Here is a 22,439-nt window from a genome sequence, read left to right on the forward strand (position 1 = left end):
AATGCCTGCTGGATTCGAACTGCTGACCTTTTGGTTAGCAGCCGCAGCTCTTAACCACTACGCCACCTGGGTTTCCTAAAGCTCATTGGGAACTCATTAAACCAAAAAAAACCAAACCCACTGCTGTGGAGTTGATTCCAACTCATAGCAACCTTATAGGACAGAGTAGAACTGCCCCCACAGAGTTTCCAAGGAGCGCCTGGTAGATTCGAACCACTGACCTTTCGGTTAGCAGCCATATCTCTTAACCACTATGCCACTAGGGTTTCCCGGTACTCATTGCGGGGGAAAATCTTGTAATAAGAACACAGGTGTGCCAGCTACCTGGGTATGAAGAACCAAGGGGCCAGAGGAGTGGAGCAGGATGTGGCTCTCAACAGCACCACCCCTCACCGTCTTGACTTCTTTTTTTGTTTTTTTCAGTCTTGACTTCTTGAGTGGTGGGGCAGGGGCTGGCACCCCACTGCCTACCGGGTTCAGGGCTCCCAGAGTTGCAGCAGGAGCAGCCAGGAGCATCTACCTGGGGGGGTGTTTTGGCAGATATCCAGGGACAGAGTGACAGGAGCACAGGGGTCTGCCCTGGCTAGGAGGGGAAAGGCAGTAGAGGAGGCATCCACTCCCAGGACAGGATCCTTCCTCTCCTACCTCTCCCAGCCAGGATCTCTGGAGCAGACTGAGGAAATACAGGTGACTCAAAACCGCAAGGCCCTTAACCTAACAGGTAACCTGGTAAGCGGGAATTCAAGCCCTAAGATACCTGGGAGGGGGGTGAACAGGACAGGGTGTATGTACCTTGTTCAGGATGTTGTGGCACATAACTCTCTGGGTACGCCTCAAGGCATACATGATTGGATGTCAGGTTTTACAAAATACTGAAATAAGGGCATGACACCAACAATAACACCAGAGTCCCGGCACTTAAAAATATAAGGCATACAAAAACTAGAAACACATCTATGGGCAAGGGAATGGATAATGATATAGTCATAAAATTGAACACTACTCAGCAATTTAAAAAGAATAAACTAGAGGTACAGGCAACATGGATGACAATCTCAAAGCCATTACGCAAAGTAAAATAAACCAAATTCAAAAGGATATCTACTATATATTTACATTTATATATAGTTCAAGAAGAGGGAAAACTAAGCCATGGTAACAGAAATTAGAATAGTGGTTACTCTGTAGAGGGAGCGAAGGGAGGAGAAAGGTTGACTGAAAGTAGGCATTAAAGAACTTTCTAAGGGTGTGGAAATGTTCATTATCTTGATCTGATTGACAGTTATACCAGGTTCTACATAAGTCAAAACTCATCCAACTGTACACTTAACATCTGTACATTTCACAATGTATGAAATCTACTTCAATAAAAGAATTTCAACTAGCAAAACAAGCTCAGAGGAAAAAATCACATGGCATATAGAAATATCGAAACAGGTATTACAATCCTAAACTCATCCTGTTTCCCTTCTTGCCCTGGCTGTCAGGGAGCTTAAAGCTAAATTGGCATGCCTAGTCGGCCAAGTTTTCTGGAATAATTTTTCTCCTTCCTAATATACTACGTAATTCTGGATCTTTTGAGGATCCCTGGCTATCTGTATCTTTCACTATAATCCACTTCAAATCCTTCTTGGAGTTTGGCGGGGTTTAAATAATAAATTAAATTCGTTAAAAAGCCCCCTCAGCTTCTACTCTCCTCTTAGAGAAGAAATTAGCTTTAGAGCCAAAACTTGTGACTGCCTCCTCTTCCAGAGCAAGCATCCGTCGTCACCTCTACCAAGGTCCCCCAAAACTGACCCAGCTAACAGTGAATAAGAGTGAGCCAGAGAAACAACAGGGGTTGACTGAGATAAAAGCTATTGTAATGAAGCAGAGTCAAAGGTTGGGGAAGTAATGATGAGTACCAAGAAAGGAGGTGCCTAGAGAGAATACACCATTGGGAACACAGCCTCATGCCTAGCAGAGGGACAAGGGAGGTCAGTGGTGCTGCCCCACACCCTGGGCTCACCCTGACAGCCTTGCTGCTCACCTCCCAGGACTCACTGAGGAGGGGCTTGCCTTCTGACAGCCCTGCCTGCCCCTGCTAGACCACGCTGCTGCAGATGACACCTGAGGACCCAGCCAGCACCATTTCCCTGTCCTACCACCTGCAACTCTGTGCCCTACTCCTGGGGGTGCTCAGGGCCACCTGGCCTGGAATGTGGTGGGCCAGCTTGTGACTGACCCTACTGGAGGCCGCTATGTTGCCAGGATGAGAACAAGGACCTGCTCATCCAAGGTTCAAGAGGAAGGAGTCACCTGGAGGAAGGGCCAGGGCTATTTCACTACTAAGGACTCAGTGGGAACCACACTGACCATAAAGAAAGGGCCACTGGAAGCCTCTGGAGCCAGCAGACTGGGCAGGCCCCAGAGAATTGTGGGGACAGGGTGCTGAGCACCATGGGTTGGTTGTGCAGGAGCCAGGAGCGGGTCTTGGACCACCGCACCAGCAAAATGGGGCAGGATAAAGGTAACAAGCTGCTATGACTTATTAGCCTCTTACAAAGAGCTTTGTGTATCCTTCACCAAGTTCTCACAAAACCCCATGAGCTCAGTGCTATTAACATCCACCATATAGATGAGGAAATGGAGGATTAAAGAGGTTCAACAACGTGCCCAAGCCCATGGAGCCAGCACTGTTCGTTCCTGAGCCCTTGCCCTTGGCCCACCAAATATCCTCCAGTCCTGGAGCAGCCTCCCTGGGAACCCCTGCCAGCCTCCGACAAGGCCCCCAGGGCAGCGGCTTTGGACACCTGACTCTCTGCACCTGTAGGGATTCCATGATGCTCCCAGGGCCACACTCTCAGCAGGTGGCAGGGATAAGCTGGGGAGAGAAGCAGAGAGAGGAGCCAAGCAGCCATGGGCCCTGCCCTGGCGAAGCCTACAGTCTGTCAAGGGAGTCTGACAGCAATCAAACAAGTCCATCAATAAATGCACAGTCATACAAGGGGGTCTGGGAGGGCTCCTCAGGGAGCAGTGCCACCCTAGCTGAGTGCTCGAGGATGAGCAGGAGTGACCTGGTGGAAGGGGCAGGAGGTTGAAGATCATTTTCTGCAGAGGGACAGGCAGGAGCAACGGCTCCGTGGCAGGAGCTGGTGTGCCAGGGTGCTCTGCACGCTATGCTGAGGCCAGAGCAGGACTTTGGATTTGGACCTTGCCTCTTTCCATCGTCCCCTGAGCCCATCCTGCCCGGCTTCACTGTCTGCTGCCAGGCTGCCCAAACCCGCTGTGAACCCCAGGGCAGACCTTCCTGCTCCCACACCAGCTCTCCCACTCACAGCCCTGGCTGGCACAAAGCTAGACACAGAGGGGGCTCCAGGGATTGCTAGCAGAATGTGCAAACCAGGACGTTCAACTGGATGCCAAACCAGCCCACTGATCTCCAGTGACTACCACTGGGGCCAGACAGGGCTAGACTGACCCCTGCTGCACAGCCCTGGGCATGCTGCCTGGCCTCACAGTGGCTCTGAGTGGGTTACACGAACTCACACTTGGAAAGCCTCAGCAGAGGGTCGGCCTCTCAGCAGCCTCGACCTCTGTGATGGCTCAACAGGCCACAGTCCCCATAGTTAGAGAGGCCACGAGGTATGACAGTCACTTTCTGGCTTTGGGTTCTGCCAGACTTGGTTCCCACCCAGTGCCTGCCTCTTATTGGCCGCGCCACCCTGGCAAGACACACTGTCCCTGAGCACAGTGTCTGGCACATGGGATGCATGCCACACGTCTGCACCGTCACTTCTTGACAGGTTCCATCCTTCACACAACAAAGGAACAGTAGAGGGGCAGAATGGCTGCACGCATTTCACAGACAGGAAAGGAGGCAGGAAAACAGTAGGAGAATTTCTCTGCAAGCTGGAAACTGGCCTCTCTGACAGTTCCAGGGAGCATCCAGCATCGTGCCACTCCTAAACACAGATCCCATGCCAATGCTGGCCAGTCCAGAGGCCTGAGGCAGGTGGCACAGCCATGCCCAAGAGGAAGCCAGATATCACTGCTCTCAGCTTGGGGCAGAGGAAACAGCACTGAGTAGGGGGTCAGGAAGACCCTGTGTACCTTGCCCCCTCTGGGATCCAGACTCCTGCGTGTGTGGGCTTGGATCAAATGACAGGGTCAGACCACCAATGTCTAGAGCGCCCTCCTGTGCTAACACTCAGAGTCACTCACAGATCAACCTGGCCCACCACAACCCCTACTCTCCCTGACATCACTTCCCACCCTGTCTCGTTCTGAAGCATCTTGTAATTTCTGTGTTCCAAATTGCCTGTGTCAGCCCCATCCAGGAAAAGACTACCCAAATGAACAAGTGTGCTTAAAACCCTAATGTGTCTATAAGCCCACATGGGCCGTCACCATTCTGGGTTCCGAGAGCAGGGCTTGAGCAGGCCGACTCAGCCCTGAGGCTTCTGCAGGGCCTACCCAGCACATGAAAGCAATTTGCAGAACATTTCACAGCTGCTCCAGAAATGAACTGCTCCTTCTGGTCCCACCACCACAGGCACTGGCCAAGGTCCCAGGAGAAAGTCTGGGTGCTCTGACAGCCCAGCCACACAGGGGGCTGACAGTGAGACCCCTGCCCACTCCCACAGAATCCCCAAGGGTTGTGGCTGCAGGTGGGAGGGTGGGACCTGAGGACCTGATTTGGAGCAGGTGATGGTGAGGACAGACTGAGCTGACCTCAGCTGCTGCCTCCACAATGATGCCTGTCTGTCCAAGTCACACACAGACCCTGGTCCACCTGCCCACACCTCTCTTGTTATAGATGCAGCTACTGAGGCACAGAGCCAAGTAGGGCTATCCAGAGTCACGTAAGACAAGGGGTCTGGGTACCCTCCCGGGCTCCCCTCTCAGTGCTCTGCAGTGTCTGTGGACAACCAAACCACATCAAACGTAGACCTCCCCAATAGCGGTCAGCCCAGGGTCTGATGTGGCCCTGCCCCCCCACCCCCCCAACCTTTGGCCTCTTTTTCTCCACATCATATTCCCTTGGCCCTGAAGACCCAGACCCTCCAGCAGGTCCAGCTGGTCCACCTTATTTCTCTGGTCAGTGCCTACAGGGGCAGGGAGGTTCCCTGATGTCCTGGGCTGGAAAAGGCCCAGAGCTTTGCAGGAAAGCTGAGCAAGGGAGAAGAAGGGCTTGGCAGGCATTTTCTGTCTTCTTTCAAAGATGAGGCAATTATGCTCTGAACCAGAAGAGATTGGGGTTGGGGGGGGGGTCACATCAGCACAGTCTGGAAGCCCTAATTTTTTCATCTGTAACTCTGCATTACTGCTTCTGGAGGCGGGTAAAGCTGGGATCTTTAATTCCATAATAACAATGCTTTGCACTTACACAGCAGCTCTCATCCAATAATCTCCACACACTCTACGCTGGTTAATTAAAAGGCCAGCCTGCCCTGCCAGAAGGCCCCAACTGTCTGCTTCATGGCAAGAAGGGGGCCCTCATGTGGGGGGCAGTCCCAGAAACAAGGCCAGGGTAGGCTGGGAGCCGCGGCCCACTGCCTATTCCTGTCAGAGAAAAAAGCCCCTAACCCTGCAAAGAAACAATGGCCGGAGGCCACATCTCCAGCTAGCGGGTGGCGCCCCTTTCCAGCGGGACCTCTGGTTCATCTCCCTCCCACCTCAGCCTGTCCATCTGCAAAGTGGGCTGGGGCCTGTACCTGAGGTTTGGTCACGGGGGGGTCTCCAGGATTACTCGCCACCCGCAGGACAAGAGGCCGAGAAGACCCAAGATGCTCCGAGCCAAGTGTGAAGCCATTCACCAAGGGGCTGCCCGGGGCCGGCCTGTCGGGCCACGAAAAATGCCCACCGCTAGTAGGGAGCAAGGAGCCTGAGCCTGTGCTCAGAAAGGGGCTCAGTGGCCAGAGGAAAACTTCCCGAGAAAGTGAGCACAACAGCCGTCCTGGAGGGGGAGGCGCAGACGCCCACCCAGCCAAGCCGTCGACGGGGGGCGGGGAGAGAGGGAAAGGGTCTCCGGGGACAGGCATAGACCCCGCCCCAGGCCTGGCCATTCTGGTGAGGTCCCTGGGGGACGGCAGGGCAGCTGTCCAACGTAGGGGTACGGTTTCCAGGAGGGCAGCACGGACCCCGCTTGTCAGTCCTGGGGGTACCCGAGAGGGCAGCGCGGACCCCAGCCCGACCTGGCCCTCCTGGGAGAGGAGGGGATGGTAGAGGTAAGTGGGACGCTCGGGGGAGATGCCCCCAACCTGCCCTCCCCCAGCTGTTGCAGGCCCAGGTGGGGCGACCCCGTCCGAGAGCCCCCGTGGCAGCGGGCCCGCAGCGGGCAGCACGAGGTCGCAGGCCGGGCCGGGGGCAGCCGAGCCGGGTGGCGGGCAGCGGGCGGTACTCACCGGCACGGACATCTTGGCCGCCGTTCGCGGCGCCCGGGCGGACGGCGGCGCCGGCAGGCTAGGGGCTCGATGGGCCCGCCCGCTCAGAGCCCCGCGCGGGGTCCCGGGGCTTTCGGGCTCCCGGCGGGCACCTCCAAGCTCCCGGCTGCCGGACGGTCCGGCAGCGCCAGCCGCGCATGCGCCGCCGCGCCGCCCCACCCCCTCCGTCTCCTCAGCCGCGGGCCGCGTTAAAGGCGAGGACCCCGGACCCCAGTCATTTTTCTGTCGGCCCAAGGCAGCATAGAGGTGCCTAGGTCTCCAAACCTTACCCCACTCTTTAAGGGCCACCTCCCGTAGCAACCTCTCCTGTTTACCCACCCGGTTTTGCAGGCCAGAACCCCCACTCCCCGCATTGCATCCCAGGGCGCTGTGGCCCTGGCCGGGCTCCCGGTCCCTGTGTCTGGGAGCTGACCAGGAGGGCTCTGCCAGGCTGGAGGCAGCTGCAAGTCAGCCGAACTGAGTTCATAGAACTCCCTCCCCACGGCTGGGAGCGCCCCAGAATCTCAGGGACAACCCCTAAGCTACCCTGGCGCAGGGCTCCTTCGCCTGATCTTCTCCCCGCCCCCACCCCCCAGGTTTGGGGAGCTCTCCCTAACCCCGGGAACAGCCTAGCCTATCCCTACGGTCACCCCGACAGATCTGGGCTGGCTTTTAGGGAGGGTCCTGTCTCTTGGTAGCCCTCACCCACACCCGCCTCCCCCCACCTCAACCAGGCCAGCCCTGCGCCCTGGCCAGCCCTTCCTTGTGAAGACAGGCCTGAGCCTTCCCTCCCCAAGTCAAGCCACCCCATTCCTTCAGCTCCCCACATCTGACAGGTGTCCAAACAGGTACCAGTGCCCATTAGTCCTAATTCCTCCTCCTGCTGCCAGAGATCCTTGCTGTGCCCCTGTTACCTTGAATAGACCTCGCTCCAGGTCTCTCAGCTACTTAAGGCAGACCTGTTCTACCCAGCTACTAAAGGTCAACCTGTTCTACTGCCCAGACAGGCAGCCTGTCTCTGACCTTGGGGCTCTTCCTAGGCAGCTTATGGAGGCCCAGCAAGGCCTGACCCCAGGAATGGCCATTGCTGCACAGGGAGACCAGGGGAGGTGAGTGAGCACCTGCCGGCAGTGTCCAGGTGGTGAGTACTACCACCCACCCAACTGAGGAGGAAAAACAGAGCTATTCCACAGCCAGCCCAGCTCATGGGGGGCTTGGAGGTGGACAGGGAGCTCTAGCCCCCTAGGAAATCTGTGTGGGGAGGCGGGTACCCATGGGCACAGGGGGACAGGCTGTTCTGTCTGCCAGGTGTGCAGTGCCAGAAGGCCCATGATGACTGAATGGAGAAAGCAGAGACAGGCTGCAGGCAGCTTCCTCAGAGGCCCAGAGCTGGCCCCCAGCTCTCTGGACCACAAAACCCACCATTACTGGGGTTTAAAAGGCTTTCCAGCCTTCTCACCCAAGGTGGGGAGGCTGCCTTGATCCTGGGGAGGGTCCTAATAGTGGCCACAGGCACGGAGGGGGATACAAGAGGATTGAGAAAGGGGGAAGCTGAGGCCCACCACCATGCCAGGTCTGGTCTTAGGACTGATGAGCCAGGGTCCCTCCCTGCTCCGAATGAGCAGGGTTGCCCTCCGCTCCAGTCAGGGTTCCCAAATGTACTCCTCAGTTTCCCCAGCCCAGTGCTCAGTAAGGCGTTGTTGGAGGGGGTAGGCAGGGCTGCAGCAAGCAGAAGGGGGCCTGGGCCGACAGCTGCCACCTCCTCAAAGGCGTTCTGTGTGTATATCTGGCACGCAGCCCTGCCTATGCCCACCCACCTGTGCCAGCTGGCACAGGGACTCCTAAGCTGAGAGCAGCAGCTCAGCCTGGCACCCAGGCTCCCAGCCACACGAGCCTGCCTGGCTGCCACCCTGACCCCCCACTGAGCCTTCCTCCCCAGCATCCAGGCTCTGCCTCCCTTTCCTCTCCCTACTGTCTTTCATCACCCACTGTTTCTGGCTTCTTCTCTCCTATCTCCCCCATCCCATCTCTGTGTTCCTGGCCAGAGGGGGTGGGGGATTCAGAAAGACCCCTTTGACACCCCTGGGTACAGGGAATGGAAAACCAAGGGAGGGGTGCAGTTTTGCCCATGGCTACAAACCATCTAGTCCTTGCCTCCAACTGCCCCCCGACCCCCACCCCAAGCAGCTAGCTGCTCACTCAGGGAGGGCGTCACTAACTCAGTCCTCAGTGTGGGGAGAGGGGATCCTGGCCAGAGCCTCACATACTTGGAGGCAGGGATCCAGGGCCTTGGGTGTGCAGTTGCGGGTGGCCAGAGGAGCCCCATTAGGGTGCTGAGCACCCTGCCCTGATCCCACCAGGTGTCTGTACACCTGCCCTTCCCACACATCCTAGGCAGGCAAACAATGACTCACAGTTCCACAGAGGGGTCCTCAAGACAGGCTGTTCAGACCAGAACCAACAGCTGGGCTGGCTGAGCAGGCACCAGCACTCTGAGAGGGTCCTTGAGGGCTGACCAGGGGCCCTTACCAGTGAGTCGCTCACTTACAATCCCAGGGAGGTAGGGTTATTGTAGCTCCTGACACTGAGAGGAAAGGGAGTTAAGACAAGAACAAATTGGGGCAGAGACAAGCTCTCCTAGCACTCAAGCCAGGCCTCTGTCCCCTGGGCCTTGCATCATCTAGAGGGACCAAGGGCTGGGAGGTGTCTTCTTCTCCCCCCTCGTCCCACCCTGTACCCCTCTAGACAACCCAGGACTTCTCTGGCAGAGGGGCCCCTGGCCAGGAGAGAACAGGACATCTTAGAGGAGCCTGTGATACATTTGTCACAATTAATGAACCAATATTGATATGTTCCTGTTAACTAAAAGGAGTTCTGGTGATGCAGTGGTTAAGTGTTGGGCTGCTAACCGAAACGTTGGTGGTTTAAACCCACTAGCTGTTCAGCGGGAGGAAGATGTGGCAGTCTGCTTCCATAAAGATTACAGCCTAAGAAACCCTATGGGGCAGTCCTATTCTGTCCTATAGGGTCATTATGAGTTGGAATCAACTCGATGGCGGTGGGTTATTAACTAAAGCCCATCCTTTATTCAGATTTCCTTAGTTTTTACCTTATAATCTTTTTTTTGTTCTAGGATCCTCCAGGATGTTGTTAGTTGCCATCCAGTCAGCTCCAGCTCCTGGAGACCTTATGTATAGCAAAAGGAAACGTTGCCCAGTCCTGTGCCATTTCATGATTGTTGGTATGTTTGAGTCTTGTTGTGGCTGGCTACTGTGTAAATCCATCTCACTGAGGGTTTCCCTCACTTTCCTTGGCCCTCTATATTACCAAACATGATGTCCTTTTCTAGCAATTGGTCTTTCCTGATGACATGTTCAAAGTAAGCAAATCGAAGTCTCACCACCCTCACTTCTAAGGAGCATTCTGGATGTACTTCTAAGTCTGATTTGTTTGTTCTTCTGGCAGTCATGTATATTCCAACACCACAGTTTGAATGCATCAATACTTCCTTTTTCATTATCCAACTTTCACATGCATTTGAGGCTATTGAAAAGGCCATGGTTTGGGTCAAATGCACCTTAGTCATTAAAGTGACATCTTTGCTTTTTAAAACTTTGAAGAGGTCTTTTGCACCAGATTTGTCTACTACATCATTTGATCTTTTTTTTTTTTTAATTGTGGTAAATACATAGGTAACAAACATTTGCCATTTCTATAATCATATATATATATATTTTTTATAATCATCATATATACAGTTCAGTGACATGTTTATCATGTTGTTCAGCAACCACCATTAACCTTTCCCAAATTTTTCCATCACCCTTAACAGAAGCTCAGTGTCCCCTAAGTGATTTCTTGACTGCTGTTTCCATGGATGTTCACTCTTGATCCATGTAGACTGAAATCATTGATAACTAGGGCAAAACCCTAGGCTCCCACCTCGCAACCAGGGCTCTCGCTTCTGACCTCACGGCCTTCTAGGATGTGTGTAAATACCCAGAGACCAGATACCCTTCCAGGAATAGGTTCCCATCCTAGGTGACTGTGACAAGCAGAATGTCATTCTCCACTGGAAGCAGTTCTCGGGACATTGTGAATCCAGAGACAAAGCTGTCTGGCTGAATAGTATACATTCTCTAAATTATTAAAGAGCCTGCAAGAGTGGCTACCACATTAGGGGTCACCAGTGCAAGTCCCCGGAGCAGTAGTTCATGTTCCCAGCAAGGCAGGACCACCAGGCACCCCCTGCCCCACGTTGGCTGCTCTCTGATGAGGCCATGGGGCAGGCCCCAGGGGTGCTGGGAAGAGCTCACTGCTCCCTGGGAGAGATGAATCCTCAGAAAACAGGCAGGAACTCACTGTAGGAAGCATGATCTGTACTGGGCAAGAACCCGGGCTCCCTGTCACCTTCAACCTTGAGTGGCAGGGCAGGGTAGTGGGTCTGGATGCCGGGCTGGCCTGCATTCTAGTCCTACTATGTGAACTTGAACATGGCATTTACATTCATGTTTGTCCTGGTATGTAAAATGGGATTAATAAAGCACCCTAGAATCTTACAACTCCGGGGAGCACCATCTTTATTCTAGGTGAATGATACCCCCTAGAGTTGTGCAGTGCAGCAGCTATGATTCAAATGCACAGCACCCACTACAAGAGGCTCCTGGGAGGAGGGCAGGTGTGGCACCTAACACTTGGAAGCACTCAGTTAACCACTGATGCTGCCAGAATCCTTTGTCTTCTCTCTCTCCATCCTCACAGGCACTGGCCTGCATTCCTGGCCCCAGCTTTCCCCTCCTTATGCTCCTCTAAGGCAGGAGACCAGCCTTGCTCCTCCATAAGGAAGCCCGAGTTTACCGGGCCAACGGGAGGGGAGTGTCCTGAGAGAATGCCCACAGGTCCTGCATAGCTGGGAGCATGGATCAGTTCTCCATCTGTAAGCTCAGGAGTCCAGGCCAGCTCCAGCTCTGGGTACTGCTCCATCCTCACTAAGGGATGCCCCCCTCAAGTCTGAGGGATGCATTTAAAGGAGCAGTTGCCACAAATCCAGTCTGTGCTACTTAGTACTTGTCAAGTGGCACCCCCATTTTACAGAAAGCAAAAGTGAGGCAGCCTGAAAACAGCAGTGCTGCCACAACTACAAAAGGAAGAGCAGTGCCCAAATGGATGTGTGAGGCTTGGCCACACAGCTGGAATCCTGGGTGTGGGTCTGAGTGTCAAAACCAACATTGATGTCCTCAATTCGGAGAACACACAAAGAAGGGTAACTGAAGTGAGAACAGTCTGGGCAGGTTGTCGTACAAAAGTCAGACAGAGGGGTCTGTATTTGAGAAGATAAAGACAGAGGGGGTGAGCTCAAAGGCTACACGGTCAGGAATAATTGGATACAGTAAGCGTGGACCTGCTCACCAAACCCCAGAACCACTTGGGAAGCATGAGAAACGAGAGACTAAATGGATTAAAAAATGTTTAGATCAACTTAGATGAATATGCCACAAAATCAGGTTTTTGAATCATGGGTCATTGGAACATATCTCTTCCATGTCCAAATGTCCCCTCCAGAGATAGAGCCCTAGGCTGGGACAGCAGAAGGTTCTAGAACTCAGGGACAATGTAGTCTAGTTTTCTTCATGGCTGGCCAGTCTCCTTCTACTACAGGGCACATCTTTGACCCAAAGCACCGAGCTCTCTCCTCAGACCAGCAAACCAGGCTTCCTCTTGTAATTTCCTCTTCTCTCTCACAGGGCTTATGTAAGAAGAGGGGGAAACGACTGCCTTGCTGGAGAGGAAAACCTTTCTGGGAGGCGACCTGACATTCTATTTCAAGGCCTTGACACACTAACTCCGCTTCTAGAAATAATCTAGAAACAGTCAGGGATGTAGACAAGAATCTAGGGACAAGGCAGTTAGTTCATCACAGCATTGCTTATATAATAACAGAAAGTGAGTAAGCTAAAGGGCCAACAGTGGAGGACTGGTAAATTAGATATGGAACAACCACATCATGGTACCCTACACACCCATTAAAAATCATATTCTCAAAGAATTCAGAGTGAACAGGGAAATGCTCGTGATGTAACATTAAGTTTAAAAAGGAGAATATAAAACTGCATATGTCAGCGCTGTCCGATGGAATTCTGTGATGATGAAAATATTCTGTATCTGTGCTGTCCAATACAGTGGCTACTGAGCATTTGCAATGTGGCCAGTACAACTGAGGTAGTGAATTTTTTTTTTTAATTATTTTTTTTTGTTGAGAATATACACAGCAGAACTGTAAAAATGGCATGGGGCCGGCATCTGACCTCCTTTAACTTCACAAGGGGAAAGGAGAATCAAGATCTATAGCCCAAGCCTGATTCCTATGAGACAGAGGGCAGACATGCTCTCTCTGCCATCTTTACCAATTCTGACATCAACTGTCCCTCCCACGACACTCTCTACCTTTCTGCTGGGTTTGGTAACGCATTGCAGTGGCCTCACAAAACTCACAGATAACACTCAGGATTATGGGGTTTATTAGGGAAGTAACAAGTTAGTTTAGGTTCAGGAGCACTCAGGATACAGTTCTTCTATCAGCTGTGCTTGCAGGCATGCCCCTCTCTGGCCCCTTGCCTCTGCTCTGCTCTGGCAAGTGTTACAAAGCCCTTTCAGCTCTGCCAATAAGTGCCCTGAGGCACCCCACTCTTTGCTAGTAAGGCTCCTGCCCGAAGGCACTCAGCTTTCTCCCTCTGTGGGCCAGGAAGCCCCATGCTTCATTTCCTGCCGGTCTCTCCTGCTTGTATCTCTGCCACAGCTTCTGGCCATCTTCAGTGTTACAGCTCTCTCTGTCCCATGGTTCCAGGAGCTTCTCAGCACAGGGATCCCAGGTCCAAAGGACGCGCTCCACTCTTGGCCCTTCTTCCTTGGTGGCGGTGAGATCCTCTTTCTGCTCTGGAATTTGCCCTTTGAAGTCTAGCAGGATAGCAAAACTGACTGATCCCTTCATTAGGGTTCCAAAGACCTTATTTGCATGGTTCCACCCAATCACTTGGGTGGAAGTTATAAGACCATGGTGAGAAAGGCCACACAAAAGTGATCCACTGCACTGCAAGAACATACACCAATTTAACAATTTTTACATGTACAATTCAGTGACACTGATCACATTCTTTGAGTTGTGCAACCATCCTCACCCTCCTTTTCTGAGTTGTTCAATACAAGCTCACTGCCCCCTAAGTTCCCTATCTAATCTTTCAAGTTTCTGTTGTCAATTTGATCCTATATATATAGACCTTAAAAGAGAATGATGCTCAAGGGACTAGATAAGCTAAATGCTTATTTGGTTTTAAGGAGACTTCATGAGATATTTTTGATTTAAGAATTAAAGATTATTTCAGGGCGGTCATTTCAGGGGGTCATTCGACCTCCATGGCTCCAGAAAATCTGGGTTCCATGAGAATTTGAAATTCCGTTCTGTATTTTCTCCCTTTTGATTAGGATTCTTCTATACAATCTTTGATCAAAATGTTGAGGTAGTGAATTTAATTTTAAATAATTTAAAATGTAAATTTAAGTAGCCACCTGTGGTTAGTGACTTCTGTATCGAACTGCACAGGAACAGTATGATTCCAATTACAAAAGTACCAGAAAAAAAGGCAGAGAAAAGATGCCAAAATGTTACAGTACTTTCCTCTATAATATTATGGGTGATTTAAATTTTGTTTTTCTGCTTTCACATTTTCAAACAGTGAACAGATTCTTTCTATGGTCAGAATAACAATAGGAGGTATGCCAGGAGGAGGAAAAGCCTAGTGCAGGTGGAACCCACACTGGCTCTCTGGCCAGGAAGCTAGGATAACCTGCCCTGTGCAGGGCTGTTTTGACAGGAACATTGTGCATCTGGCTGTTGGGTCTCCTCCAAGCAGCAGGGCAACCTAGCTGACGCACCGCACACTCAGTGTTGCTGGCATGACGATGTACATGTGGGTCTCACCATCTGCTGTCAACCTGGCAGCAAAGCCTTGCCCATTCAGCTGTTTGTTGGTACTTGGGTGGATGTTGTTTGAATTTCTCGCTTGCATCCCAGTCTTAGTTCAGTTGCTTCTCTAAGTTACCAACAACTTTGAGGAGCTTTCAGCTCTCATCTCTTCTAAGGAAGATGTTTGGTTGCAAGAAACAGTTAGACTAAAGAGGAGTATTTGTAATTTTTTTGGAAGCCATCACTTGCATTGCAAAGACAACAGAGACCTCCACCATGATTTCTGGCCCCACATGTCTACAGCCTCTCAAGGGCACACACATCATATGAGATACTGTTGGTACAGGAGGCTCCCCTCCATTGTCCCCAGCCTCAAAGGTCCAATAAAACCCACTGCTGTCTAGCAACTCTATAGGACAGAGTGGAACTACCCCATAGGGTTTCTAAGACTGTAAATCTTTACTGATCCAGGCTGCAACATCTTTATCCTGTGGAGCAGCTGGTGGGTTCGAACCACCGACCTTTAGATTAGCAGCAGAATGCTTAACCACTACACCACCAGGGTTCCTTAGAGGTCCAATAAGGGAGCTCGATGGCAGAGCTGTGACAGGGTCCAGTGAGAGACAACAGTAGGCATGAAGCAATCAGATGGTATGTTCAGGACAGAGTGGGTCCACCCTGCACCTGACAGTGCCAGCCAGTACCCCAGAGCTTCCTGACTAAAAAGTTGTGTCTTCCCTTTGCTGGTCAGGATGTTCTTCAGGGTCTTCTTCTGACAGGCCCAGGTTATAATGCAAATGTGTTAACTGGAAGAACCCAAAAGCCAAACCCACAGCTGCTGAGTCGATTCTGACTCATAGTGATCCCATAGGGTTTCTGAGGATGTAAATCTTTATGGCATCAGACTGCCACATCTTTCTCCCATGGAGCTGCTGGTGGTCTTGAACTGCCAACCTTTTGGTTAGCAACCACTTTAACCACTGCAGCAGCCGGGCTCCTTAATTGGAAGAAGACAGCTCTTAAATCATTAACAGGCATTAGCAAAGCTAATCAAAGAGAACAGTCCTCCATCAAGGGGCCTGGGAGAAGATGCACCTGGAGAGGACTCAACTTCAGCGAAGCCCTGCACTCACCTGTCCTGCACACTGTGCTACCCTAAGGGCCTTGGAATAGTGAGGGTCACACCACCCATCAAGAGAAAGCACCCATAGCAGCCTCATGTCACAGCCATAGCCCAAGGGCCACGGGAACAACTCAGAATGCTAGGCACTTTGATGACAGGCAGCTAATTTGCACTAGAAAGCTCAGTCTTCACATAAATTATTTTGGTGTCTTCACATTTCAAGTTCATTTATCCAGGTCAGCAGCCATTTACTTTGCATGTAACGAGTGGAGGCTGCTGCAGCAGCTTTCTAACATATGGCCCGTTCAAGTCCTGTCTCTGCACATCTGCCAAGGCCATGCTGGCAAGGGGAAAGCTGACACGGCAGGCTTCACACCATCGGCTGGCACAGGCCCTCCAGCTCCCCCAGCTTCCCTGAAACTGCTTTCCAGGGAAAAGGGAGTTCGGGGAGGGATTCTGGCAGGTCACCTGTCAATTGGAGTCACTCATCTCCTGGGAAACATTCCAGGAGCCATTTGGGAGGATTATTCTCAAATGCCTGCTACCCCAGAATGGGATGCAGAGAAAGCTACTTGATACCTAGCAAGGCCCATCACCATGGCAACCCTTCCATCCTTGAATAGCCCTTCCCTTGGATCTCTTGAAAGGAGACTGACAGAGAGGTGATCAAAGTTTAAATGCTGGCTTTTCTTTAAAAAAAAAAAAGAAATATTTCAGATAAATGGAAAGGTAGAATGAATAACAACAAATATGTCTTCATCTCCTAATATAAGCTATGAAAAAACCACACCTGCAAATGAAGCTTTCTTTTTAACTTTCCCTGATCATGGTACTCTTATCCCACAAGACGTAACCTCTATGATGAATTTAGTGTTTATCACTCACTCATTTATGTATTCATTCCAAACCAATATATATCGTTTGCATGTTTTTTTTCAGATGTGGCAACATATATAAAATTTGCCTTTCAACCTTTTATTTTATTGTGTTTTAGGTGAAACTTCATAGCACAAATTAGTTTCTCATTCAAAAATTTATACACAAATTGTTTTGTGACATTGGCTGTAATCCCTGTACTCTGTTGGTACTCTCCCCCTTTCCCTTTACACCCCCCTAGGTTCCCCATGTCCATTTGTCCAGGTTTCCTGTCCCTTCCTGCCTTTTCATCTTTGCTTTTGGGCAGGTATTGTGCACTTAGTCTCATACACTTGATTGGACTAAGCAGCACATTCCTCGCATGTATTATTGTTTGTTTCATAGGCCTGTCTAATCTTTGGCTGAAAGGTGGACTTTGAGAGTGGCTTCAGTTCTGAGTTAGCAGGGTGTCTGGGGGCCAGAGTCTCAGGGGTTCCTCCCATCTGTTATACCAGTACATCTGGCCTTTTTTTGTGAATTTGCATTTTATTCTACATTTTTCTCATGCTCTGTCTGGAATCCTCTATTGTGATCCCTGTCAGAGCAGTTGGTGATGGTAGTTGGGCACCATCTAGTTCTTCTGGGCTCAGGCTGGTGGAGGCTGTGATTTATGTGGTCTGTCCGTCTCTTGGACTGGTATTTTCCTTGTATCTTTGGTTTTCTTCATTCTCCTTTGTTCTGAATGTGATGGGACTAACAGGTATGTTTTCGATGGCCGCTTGCCAGCCAGATGCTACTCACCAAAGTAGGTTGTAGAATGCTATCTTTATGAACTATATTATGCCAACTGACCTACATGTCCCTCAAGACCATGGTCCTCAGCCTTTAGCCCTAGTAACTTGGTCCTCCAAGATGTCTGGATGTGTCTAGAAAGCTTCTATGGCTTTGCCTTGGTCAAGATGTGCTGATACCATTTAACCATTTTTAAGGGTACAATTCAGTGGTATTAATTATTCACAACATTTACAACCATCACCACTATCTGTTTCCAAATATTTTTTCATCATTCCAAACAGAAACTTGTACCCATTAGGCAGTAACTGTTTGAACTTTTTAAAGTTGCTATCATTTGTTAATATTTTTAATTACAGTAAAAGATGTATCACATAAAATTTACCATTTCAATCATTTTTCAGTGTACAGTTCAGTGGCACTAAATATATCCATAATGTGTGTAACTATCACCATTATCTATTTCCAGAACATTGGTTGCACATTTTTAAACTTATATAACTGGGATCATACTTTAGGTCTTTTGCACCTTGCCTTTTGCATCACTGCTGCTTACGAGGCTCATCTGTGTCAATGCACATAGTTTCAGCTTATTCACTCATTCCTGTGTCCTGTTCCACTGTGTGAATATGTCACAATTGACCCATTCTCCTGATGGGCGTTTGGGTGGTTTCCAGTTTTCTATGGTTGCCAGTGGTCCTGCATGGACACCCTCAACCTGCCTCCTATGTGCATGCCAGTGCTTCTCTAGGATATAAGCTCGAGGGTAGAGATGCCAGGCCACAGGCTGCTGCAGCTCTAGGTTTATTAGATCTTGCCAAAGTGTTCTTCAAAGTAGTATTAATTTACACTTCCACAAGTTTGCCTTTCTTGTAGAGTTAGGAGCCAGGTAGACAATTTTAGTAATAGTAACAACACTTGGATAGTGTATTTCATTTAATAAAATGCTGTGAGGTAGGCAGAGCAGGATTATTAACCATTCTCAGCAGCATTTTGAAGAGGAGGAATCTGTACCTGCACTCTTCTTATGGAGACAGGCACTGGCTAAGTGTCTCGGGGGACCCTTAGTCCAGTTCCTTATTAGCTCTGACAATGTACAGCTCACTTAAGATTTAGTTCTTAATGCGTACCCTTTGGACCTTACACAGAGCTCCTAATTAGAGCACTGTGTTTCTCGAGAAATAGGTGAGCAGAACTCATAAACGGGCTTATTCTTTGACCTTACGCTGTTTTAGACCAATGGGAAGGTACCAGATGTCCTCGAAATCTGACGCGTCCATCTGGGACACAGAGAAAACAGCGTGGCCAGGGAACTCGACTCTCAGGGACCCTGTAGACTACGCAGGACCAGTTCGGCCCTTGGGGCATCCTTTTTCAGCCATGCAGGCCACAGCAAGAGACAACGCTATATCCCACAGAGGGTTGTCAAACTGCCTTTTATCACTGACTCATTTTTTCCGCTTCCCTACAAACATTTTCCTAGGCAATTCCTGACTTCTGGATAAAGGAGCATTATTTCCTTTGGGAGTTAGACAGGAGATTAGTTTTCACTGACTGTGGATGTGAATAGCTAGGTAAAATATTCCCATTTGTTCTTTAAACTTATGGCCTAGATAATGTCTGCCATGGTTTAAACAAGACTTTCATGGAAAAGGTGCTTCTTGATTGAAGATAACACACCTCCACCAGCATGACCACCCAGCATGGCCTCACCCAGAAAGGCCAGGCAGGCATTTGTAATGACAGCTCACAGTCTTTTGAGAGTGAGGTAAGAAGAGGTGGCAGTGCTGGCTGAGAAGGCAAGTCCTGCCACAGATGACCAAGAGCAAGGTCTGGGGGTGGCCCACACCTGCTTAAGCATCTCCGTGGATGCCGTCCTCGCATCCAGTTTGACCAGTCACTGAATTGTGCTGGTCTGCTCCTTGGGGGCCACATCATTTCCTTGCACTCTCCCTTACACCTGTTCAACCCTCTGCCTGGGAGCACTGGCTAGCATAGGAGGAACACTCCGTTCTGTAGCCATGGCACTCTACCCACACCCACTCTTCTGGGATAATTTTAAAGACTAAATGGAGAAAAACCTGGTTCGTTTGTAACAAAGACTGAGTATGGCTCGCTGACCCATCACCCATTCCCATCCCCTTCCCTTTTGCCTGTCTTCCATGACAGAGGCTGGAAGTGCTAAACCCTCACTTTTCCAGCCTCTCTTGGAGCAAGGGGTAGTCATGTGACCCAGTTATGGCCAATAAGACATTAATAAAAATCTGCTTTGAAGTTGTTTTTAAAAGTCTCACTGTAAGATGATACACGTGTATACATACATACATATACATGCAATACATTAGCCATAGAAACCTGCTTCATCAATGAGATGAAGTTAGTTCAGTACAGGTGGCTCTTAAAGAGGTTACACTTAGATCAAAAGGAAGACAGCTGAAGTGAAGGCAAACAGAACAGTTAAAATGCGAGAGTCTGGGAATATCAAAGTAGGGATCTAGGAAGTTGGGAGGGAGGGGATCTGCAACAGGAATGGTACAAATAGCTGTGTATCCTTGACAAGCTGCCAGATTCTGTCAAAAGAAGGGACTCCAGGGGCTTTTCAAAAGACTAACAGATGTGTAGAGAGTCACCGAGTGGAGGTCAGGTGTATACAACAAACCTGCTGAGAAAAGAATCGCCAGATCTAGAGACAACAGACCTTCCTGCAGAGGTGTAAAAGTAAATCAAATCGGAGTACAGGTGGAGGTGTATGAAGGCTGGACCTCCTGCAAAACAGGGCAAGGCACACAGTAGTGATTTTCATTGACATATCTGACTTCTCTCTTTTTGTCTTGGAGGAGAGTGAGAACAGCAAGCCCACCTGTAAGAAGAACTCAGCATGTTCTTGCAACTCCTGTCTTAGTCTCTTCAGTTTCAAAGGTGGTGAACATTTGCTAAAAAGAAAAACCCCAACTTAGAACAAGCTCAGTACCATTTATTCTGTAGGATTCCAGATCATTTTTCAAACAGGGAGAGGAGCCAACTCATGTGTTGCCGATGTAACGGCAGCTGAGATGAAGAACTGTGTGAAACAGCACTAGAGGCACATCAAAACTCCAGAGAGAAGTTAGGGAAAGAGTCATCCAAATGGCAGCAAAATATTGGATGTGGCTTCAGAGAGTAACACATGGGTGGGATTTTCATCTTGATCTTGGCTGGTGCCTCCTGCTGACCTGGACATCCTACCCTAATCTGAACATTGCAGATCTTGGGTTATTCCTGACTTAGTGCAGGACCATAACCGAGCCCTCACAGGCAACCTGTATTGACGCTGGCCTGAGTGCTCTATTACCACTCGGAGTATCCTTTATCAGAGTGGATGTGAACAATGTGTTGAAATGTAGCTTGTAAACCAGCTTTCTGAGTAATAAGGTCCATAACCATATAACTATTCAAGGTTGACAATCGGGTCTTGGTTACCATGTGCTCCTGACCACAAACTGGAGGGCTGTGTGGGGAGACGTGCACGGGCTAGCATTTGTAACCCTTCAGTCCTGTCATTAGCTCATTTCAACCCTATGAGGTGTTACTCAGGCTACTTATAGACCATAAGACGGAGGCTCAAAAGTTGACACTTGATCAAGGTCTGATTGCTGGTAGATGTATGGTCAGAGACTAGATCCTAGTCTTTGAACCCCACCTTCTCCCAAACCTGTTTATGTTATTCAGTGCGTGTGCACATTTTTTGGTTTTGTGCACACATGCACACAAACACAGCAGGTCCTGGGGTTTAATACTTAATATGAATGGTCTCTACCACCTTTTCCCTCTTCACCACAGATTTGTCATTCTCCTCCTTGCTGCACTCAGAATCTGACTCTAAGCAGAAGGTTTAGAATTTAAATTTTCTGAAGAGTATAAAAAAGAAATAGCTCTTCTGAGTCTTCTTTGGCAAACCAAAAATGAAAGAATTATCGAGGTGGGAGCTTACTTGAAGTTGACTTTAACTTTGGGAAGGGGAAAAAAAATGAAGGAAAAAAAATCTCTAATTGGGCAATAATATATCCTCATTCTCCACCTTAGGCTATATTAACAGGAATCCCATTCTTGAGAGGGAAAGAGATCACGAAAGAAGCAAGACCAAAGTGAGTACAAAACTGCCCAGGGACTTAGCATTCCACCAGCACTCTGCGTTCCTTCCCAGGGTATCCGCAACAAGGTCAACTCTGGGAAGAAGGAGCCCTGTGGGCCCAGTGGCCTTGGAAAATGCACATCCAAGTTGGTCGGCTCTCTTCACCACGGCTGGCAAGACCTCTGCCAGCAGAGACAGGCCTGGAATGTGTTGGCTGGGTTGGGTTTTGCAGCAGAATAAAAGGAGGGTGAGGAATGGCATCATCTTCACCAGCCTCTCAGAGGACCAATTTTTATTTATTCTCATTTTTTTTAAGGACAAACTTTTAAAAGTAAAAACGACTGAAACCATGTGAAAGCAAGATACACAGGCAGAACTTCAATGTAGAAAAAAAGACCTCACTTGCAACCTTGATGAGAAAAACCAGAAACACTTCACAGATGCACAAGAAGCTCACATTGTAAACAGGATTAAGCTGCTATTGATTTTCCCTCATAACATCAGGGCTTCATTTTGCTCAGCCTGAGATCTCGTTCAATTTCAAACTGCCTGTGATCCACTCGGTCTAGAAAAGCTTTCCGTTCAATGTACCTAGAAAAAGATGAGAAAGATGTCAATAGAATCCAGTAAGAGAAATTGCCTCCCCTGTACCATCTCCCACCACCCCCATATAATCAGGCCCACTTGGCCAATGGGGGCCACAGGGTTATAGCAAACGCAACAGATGAACACAGTGGGTGGCCAGAGTGCACACCCCTAACTCTTTCAGGAATATCCAAACTGCTCACACTTGATCTATAGGAGGATTTTTCTGGTTCAGATGTGAATGAAAGTAAAATGGAAAGGAGAAGGCAACAACTTATCAAAAGGAAAGGACATGAGAGACTTGGTGGCAGGAAAACATTGCAATTTTGTAACAAGACTTTAAGGAAAGAAGAAAGAACATGCTTAGTCAACATGGTTTCAAATCCTAGCCAGTCACGCATTAGCCAGGCAACCTGGTCAAGGACATAACATCTCTGGATCTCATTTCCCTCAAAACAGTAAGACAGCAGTGTCCTATTTCCTGGCAGTGGTTGGGTAGTACACCAAGAATCAGTGATGTGTGGAGTTGGTGGGGAGAGAAAGCTATTCCTCCTACATATATAGGTCAAAAGGTGAAAAAAAGGACATCTGAAAATGGGAGAAATACAG

At 49.6% G+C, this 22,439-nt stretch overlaps 2 protein-coding genes across 3 annotated transcripts in view; both read right to left on the reverse strand.

Moving 5' to 3' along the window:
* BCAR1 (BCAR1 scaffold protein, Cas family member) overlaps nucleotides 1–6,574 on the reverse strand; it is a 41,671-nt gene extending 35,097 nt beyond the window's left edge. Inside the window, exon 1 of the mRNA XM_049864944.1 lies at nucleotides 6,387–6,574. Within this exon, the coding sequence (XP_049720901.1) occupies nucleotides 6,387–6,398 (12 nt within the window). The 5' untranslated portion in view covers nucleotides 6,399–6,574. The remainder of the gene's footprint in view (nucleotides 1–6,386) is intronic.
* Nucleotides 6,575–21,520: 14,946 nt separating this feature from the next.
* Nucleotides 21,521–22,439, reverse strand: part of CFDP1 (craniofacial development protein 1) — a 145,153-nt gene continuing 144,234 nt past the window's right edge. For both annotated transcript variants that reach the window (XM_049864991.1, XM_049864992.1), the window contains one exon: nucleotides 21,521–21,836. In XM_049864991.1, the coding sequence (XP_049720948.1) occupies nucleotides 21,746–21,836 (91 nt within the window). In that variant the 3' untranslated portion in view covers nucleotides 21,521–21,745. The remainder of the gene's footprint in view (nucleotides 21,837–22,439) is intronic.

This window comes from Elephas maximus, chromosome 21 (genome assembly GCF_024166365.1).
Source record: "Elephas maximus indicus isolate mEleMax1 chromosome 21, mEleMax1 primary haplotype, whole genome shotgun sequence".
In the NCBI taxonomy this organism is placed as follows: domain Eukaryota; kingdom Metazoa; phylum Chordata; class Mammalia; order Proboscidea; family Elephantidae; genus Elephas; species Elephas maximus.